This window comes from Borostomias antarcticus (genome assembly GCF_949987555.1).
Source record: "Borostomias antarcticus genome assembly, chromosome: 15".
Classification (NCBI taxonomy): domain Eukaryota; kingdom Metazoa; phylum Chordata; class Actinopteri; order Stomiiformes; family Stomiidae; genus Borostomias; species Borostomias antarcticus.
This window is the reverse complement of record NC_140248.1, coordinates 2,509,531-2,516,123: the sequence shown is the minus strand read 5'-3', so window position 1 is coordinate 2,516,123 and position 6,593 is coordinate 2,509,531. Positions and strand designations below refer to the sequence as shown.

Genomic DNA, 6,593 nt, shown 5'->3' with positions numbered 1-6,593 from the left:
AAAACTGTAGCCAGGGCACCATAAAGAAAGTAATGAGGTCTTACTGAATTGTACATTGATATCAAATGATACACAAACACATGTGATGTTTTATCTGTGTTCTCTATTAATCTAATCTAGTTGTGTACCCAAGCCAGCATTCTGAAATGGATTATTTTGTCTGGATACTGGGTAGATTTATCCAAGTCGACACGTCATCCTGCCGTGTTTACATCACCGACATGACAGAACCAGGAAGACCCGAGCCCCAGTTTGGACAGATTTTTAATATTTCTTCCAATTGCTGTCCTTCCATACATCCCGTTCTACATGTGCCATCTGGCTAGGTCGTTAACTATGCTATGCAAGGTGAGACATTACTTTTACCTGCTTTTCGAAACAGTACTGATAGCATAAGTTAGCTTGCTAGCTAGTCTGACTGGGTGTGGTGGTTAGCTTAGCTAGCAGCTAACGTTCACAGAAATGTTTTAATTTGGTCGTTTTACCTTAGCAAGCTAGATAGATAGATATACCATTTCGTGGATTTCATAGCTACAATATGTCGTTGTGTTATCTTGCCACTTTGAGGAATAAATTGGCTTAAACACACAGACAGAAGAAGCAGTGCAATGTTGAGCCATCGCTAGCTACTGCTAGCAAAGATGCTACCAGAGCTAAGCTAAAGATGCTACCAGAGCTAAGCTAAAGATGCTACCAGAGCTAAGCTAAAGATGCTACCAGAGCTAAGCTAAAGATGCTACCAGAGCTAAGCTAAAGATGCTACCAGAGCTAAGCTAAAGATGCTACCAGAGCTAAGCTAAAGATGCTACCAGAGCTAAGCTAAAGATGCTACCAGAGCTAAGCTAAAGATGCTACCAGAGCTAAGCTAAAGAGATGCTACCTGAGCTAAGCTAAAGATGCTACCAGAGCTAAGCTAAAGATGCTACCAGAGCTAAGCTAAAGATGCTACCAGAGCTAAGCTAAAGATGCTACCAGAGCTAAGCTAAAGATGCTACCAGAGCTAAGCTAAAGATGCTACCAGAGCTAAGCTAAAGATGCTACCAGAGCTAAGCTAAAGATGCTACCAGAGTTAAGCTAAAGATGCTACCAGAGCTAAGCTAAAGATGCTACCAGAGCTAAGCTAAAGATGCTACCTGAGCTAATCCGCTCACCCTAAAGACAGCCAACACACGTGTGCTTGTAGTTTTATTGAAATTTCAATGAGACATTTCTCTCTCTGATCTCTCCAGGAAATACTGTCATGGATGTCGTGAACGTTGTTTCCTGTGCCATTGGGAGATGCCTGGATACTCTATGCCTTCTGCTGGACTTGGTCATCTGGTCAGTGAACTGGTTGGCCCGACTTCTCTCAAGCATGGGCTCGTCTCTGCACGACCTGCCCACGGCGCTGAGCGGCTCCACGCTACTGGAGGTCTGGAACTTTGCCTTGTTCTCCTTCCTCACAGTGACAGAAGTGGTCACGAGCACCGCGTACGGAGCGCTGCACATCCTGGAAGGTTGGGTGCAGACCTTCGGTGGGGTTGTTGAGAGCTTCAAAATGGTGGGCCACCTTTCTGCTCACGTTGTGTGGCGCACCAAGGAGCTGCTACAGCGAGGACTGATATCGGGGAATTTTGTGCTGAAGCAGACGTGCGAGGGCTTCTGCATCGCATTCAGCCTGGTTTTCTACTTTGTCAACACCATCATCAACATCGTCCTCATTGGTACGCAGAACTGTTTTTCTGCAGTGGTGGGTGCGTGGGAGGCGGTTTCAGGCCCACTGCATAAAGCTTTAGAACTGGCCCTCACTCTCCTCACCTTCCTGTACAGCTGCCTAGTGGGCACCTCTGTACTCCTGTGGACTCCCTGTCAACTAGTCCTGGAGTTTCTAGGTTCGCTTGGTCATGTCTTCATCACGGTGTTCATGCTCAACATATACGGTCTGCTCCTGACAGCGGCCATCATCGCGCTGACCTTGACGTACCTGAACCCCCGGCTGCCTCGCCTTGCTGTCCAGCAGTGTCTCCACCTCGTCGCTGCCCTCCCAGGAATGCCAGGTGTACAGAGAGCCGTCTCCAGACTCTACCTGCTGGCTCTAGAGAGAGCACAGGCCCTACAGGACAATGGTGCCGGACAACAAGCAATCAGACTCCGGGTTCGGGTTGGGAACCTAAGGGGGAGAACATCACAGCCTTCTGGGGGCGAGGGTGGAGGGGGGCCGCCGGCTTTAGACCACAGGACCTCTGGTAGCTCGATAGACCAAACTACTACCCCTCACCCCTCTGAGCAAACCGGAAGGGACCACGGCGAGGTAGACGTACCACAGCTCCACCTCGACAGTCGGGCGCACCACGAACCCACCAACACGGACCTGGAGCACGCCTCTACTACAGCAGGGACTGCGCAGAGGCGGCCCTCCTCGGGGGGGGGGAGCGCGGCGAGCGGCGCCCCGGTGGCGGACAGCCTCCTCAGTCTGCTCAAGGAGCACGAGGAGAGGAAGAAGTGTGTGATCTGTCAGGACCGGGCCAAGAACGTTCTGCTGCTGCCCTGCAGACACCTGTGCCTCTGTCGCCACTGCTCGGCCATCCTGCTGCACCAGGCGCCCCAGCAGCACTGCTGCCCCCTCTGCCGGCAGGCCATCACCCAGACCATGGACGTCTTCCTCTGAGAGACAGGCCATCACCCAGACCATGGACGTCTTCCTCTGAGAGACAGGCCATCACCCAGACCATGGACGTCTTCCTCTGAGAGACAGGCCATCACCCAGACCATGGACGTCTTCCTCTGAGAGACAGGCCATCACCCAGACCATGGACGTCTTCCTCTGAGAGACAGGCCATCACCCAGACCATGGACGTCTTCCTCTGAGAGACAGGCCATCACCCAGACCATGGACGTCTTCCTCTGAGAGACAGGCCATCACCCAGACCATGGACGTCTTCCTCTGAGAGACAGGCCATCACCCAGACCATGGACGTCTTCCTCTGAGAGACAGGCCATCACCCAGACCATGGACGTCTTCCTCTGAGAGACAGGCCATCACCCAGACCATGGACGTCTTCCTCTGAGAGACAGGCCATCACCCAGACCATGGACGTCTTCCTCTGAGAGACGCACGGACAGGACAGAGAGACAAATGGACAGATAATATAACATTCAGAATAATGAGATGCCATTTTTCTCGCCACATCTCCGAGTCCCTTTTATGTCCAGATCTGTGGGGCTGGGTTGTGATCAGGAGTATGTCCAGATCTGTGGGGCTGGGTTGTGATCAGGAGTATGATCTGTGGGTCTGGGTTGTGATCAGGAGTATGGCAGGAGAGATCTGTGGGTCTGGGTTGTGATCAGGAGTATGGCAGTAGAGGCTTGGAATACAGGTGGTGGTGTACGGCTGGGTCATCACTCAGGAGGAGGACAGCCTGCCCACTCTGTCCAGGCATCCACAATCTTGTAGGCTGGGAGTTGTTGTTGATGTGGCCATTGGCTGCTGTCGTTTTACAATGGGCACAGTAGTACCAGTCCTTAAAGTGGATGATGATGATGATAGATAATTACTGCAAGGCTGGCCTGACATGGAACGTATGCATTGTGTCAGCTCCATTGCATTCATCTCTATTTAATATCTCAAATGTATCCTATGGTGTGGCTGTTCACTCCGAAGGTTTTGTGTCCAGGTCCGGTGTCCAGGTGCGCTCATCTGACTTGGTTCTATGGTTCTAGGGATGTGACCCTGTCCTCTTATTCATCCCTTATGTGGACGTCTCCTTGATCATTTTCCACATTGCACTAACTATATTGCACTGACTACAGAGCTGTAGTTCTGGCTTGTACTACAAACAAAATGTTACATTTGATATTTACTACATACAACTTTTTTCTTATTTCCTTGTAGAAGCACATAAGAGCCGTGCACACTGTCATTAAATCTAATGTATGGATAAGTTGCTGATATGTTTGGGTAATCAGGTAAAGCCCAAGTACACTAAATGATTGCTCTACTAATACATTTAGAGGTACTTTATTGTATTGTGTCGCCCATGCTGGCAAAATGTTACCTTTAAGGTTTGCAGTGTGCTTATCATAAATTTTTGTACGTTTTGTACCTATGAATGTTTTGTAAGTTTTACAGTTGTTCGGCTCTGTCAATATTCATCACCATTGTTTCGTTTGTTTTCTATCTGGTTAAATAAACATGCTGTCATTCCTTGATGAGAAGCTGCTTCCCTATTTTTATTTTGTATACATTTATATTTATATATTATTACTAAATACGTTTATGAAAAACATTTATAATCAGCTCCCAAATGTTGTCATTAGCATACTTGTTTACACCCTTTATTTCATACATTTTGGAGGCAGCAAAAATGACTTTCATTGTAGATGGTGTTTTGCGCCATAGGGCATAGCAGTTGACTATTCATGTGCAATTTATTCATTGAGCTCAATCAAAATTATAAATGTGTCATATACACAGGGTCAGCGACCCCCCCCCCCCCACACACACACACAGAACAGTGTGAACACTAAAAATGCTTAGTCCACGTATTTGGTTGTTTGGTAATCATATTAAAAAAATATTTTTCTGATTTGTCATTGTCATTCGGAGGTGGATGAAATAGGGTTGGGCCTCCTCCCCATCTATTAGTTACCTCCGCCCCAGCTATAGCGCAGGGTGAGAGTTCATGTTTTCGGTGGCGTGCGTGTGTGCGCGTACTACCAGACCTATTTTCATGAAACTTGGTGGAGGGGTGTAGCATTGTCCACCTTAGAACCCATTCAATTTTGGAGCAGATCCTAAGCACGGGCCGGGTCCATGAGCTAGCCAAACACGGCCGGCCATTCACCTCTATTCATTTATTGAACCAGGATTATGCAAAAACTACCTGACCGATTTTCATTGAACTTGGTGAAGTGGTGTAACATGGGCCACTTTACAACCTCTTACATTTTGGAGCAGATCCAAATCACGGGCCGGATCCACGAATGAAAACAAAACTTAGAAGGAAGCCAGCTCCCTGTGTGGGGGTGCTAGAGACATGGGGTTTGGACTGGGGTGTGAGGGGGCAGCTCCCTGTGTGGGGGTGCTAGAGACACGGGGTTTGGACTGGGGTGTGAGGGGACAGCTCCCTGTGTGGGGGTGCTAGAGACATGGGGTTTGGACTGGGGTGTGAGGGGGGAGCTCCCTGTGTGAGGGTGCTAGAGACATGGGGTTTGGACTGGGGTGTGAGGGGACAGCTCCCTGTGTGGGGGTGCTAGAGACATGGGGTTTGGACTGGGGTGTGCGGAGGGGGGGGGGAGAGCCTGGAGTGCACCGAATTGCCCCCCGCCGGCTGTGACGCGAGGGGGGCATCACAGAACCGGCCAATTACAGCCACCCATTCACCTCCAGTCATTTTTACCTCTACCCCAGTGAATCACAAGCCCCCCCAACACGCCGCTGACGGCGCCCATTCACCTCCATTCATTTTTTGGACCAGGATTACACAAAAACTACCAGGCTGATTTTCATGAAACTGGGGTGCAGCATGGGCCAGTTCAGGACCCATTACATTTTGCCGCAGAGCCACGAAATGCATTCAGGGGCGGACGTATGTGCTCTCCATTTCTAATTTATACTGTAAAGAAAACTAGTTGGATGAGAATTAAAAACATTCTGCATCGCTGATCTTTTTGGAGTGGTGTATAGTTTTACAGATTACATTATTTGCCGGATTTTAGAGTAGTATAATACTTATTGATGAATTAGTATTGATTGAATTAGTATTGATTCTAATTATTGATTCAGGCTTGATCAGATGAAGTCCTCACTGTCATGTCCCTCTCGTCACTCCCCTATTATCATTAAAACAGTGTTGGGGAATTGAATTGGGTCAGTGTGTGTTTTTCCTTTCATCAAAACCTGAGCACTTCCACTGGGCTACCCAAGATAAACACACTGGAGCTCATATAGTCTTGAGTCTTATTCCAGGGGAGGTGACTGATGTTTCAACAATGTGTCTTCCTCAGAGTCCAGGTTGACTATTCTGGGTAGTCCAGTGGAAATGTCCAGGTAAACAAGTAAACAGCCTTTCATACATGTATAGTCCTCTGAGCACCAAACCCTCTACCCAGAACTTGGCTGAAGCGCCAAGTGGACTTTATTTTTTGGACCATGTTTTTCCTTATTCAGCGATAGATAAGGGACATGGAGCCTGTGGGGGTAGAGGGTTTGGGCAAACAGGCCACCGTACATAGTGGGAGGTCCTAGACTCAAGGCAGGGGAGCGGTCCTGTCCTGCCCCACCCTAAGCTCCTTCACTCTTTGGGTCTAGCTCTAGATGTTATCCCCTGGTTCTGGTCATGGCCCTGGGCCAGCAGGGCGACCAGGAGAGGCTCTTTGTTAGTTCTGTCGGGGGATAATTGGGCAGCAGGATCTCCAGGCTGAGTGACAGGTCAGAGAAAGAGAGACGCGACTCCCCGGGTCCACTCTGACAGCTGCCTCACTGTTCCACTCAGGGCCAACCCCATTGTCTGAGGTGTCCTAATAGCTGCCTGCGTGGAATAAAAGAGAAGCATGTCTTTTCATAATGAGGCACTTTTTGGAGTCATGAGGTGTAAATTGCTTTTTAAATCGTG

General features: G+C 48.9%; 1 protein-coding gene across 1 annotated transcript; it reads left to right on the top strand.

Moving 5' to 3' along the window:
• Window positions 1-225: 225 nt before the first annotated feature.
• On the top strand, window positions 226-2,776 carry LOC311318558 (E3 ubiquitin-protein ligase RNF26-like). The gene is made up of 2 exons (XM_084449916.1): window positions 226-348; window positions 1,230-2,776. The coding sequence occupies exons 1-2, from the start codon at window positions 342-344 to the stop codon at window positions 2,645-2,647; spliced, it is 1,425 nt and encodes a 474-aa protein (XP_084306042.1). The 5' UTR covers window positions 226-341; the 3' UTR covers window positions 2,648-2,776.
• Window positions 2,777-6,593: the final 3,817 nt, after the last annotated feature.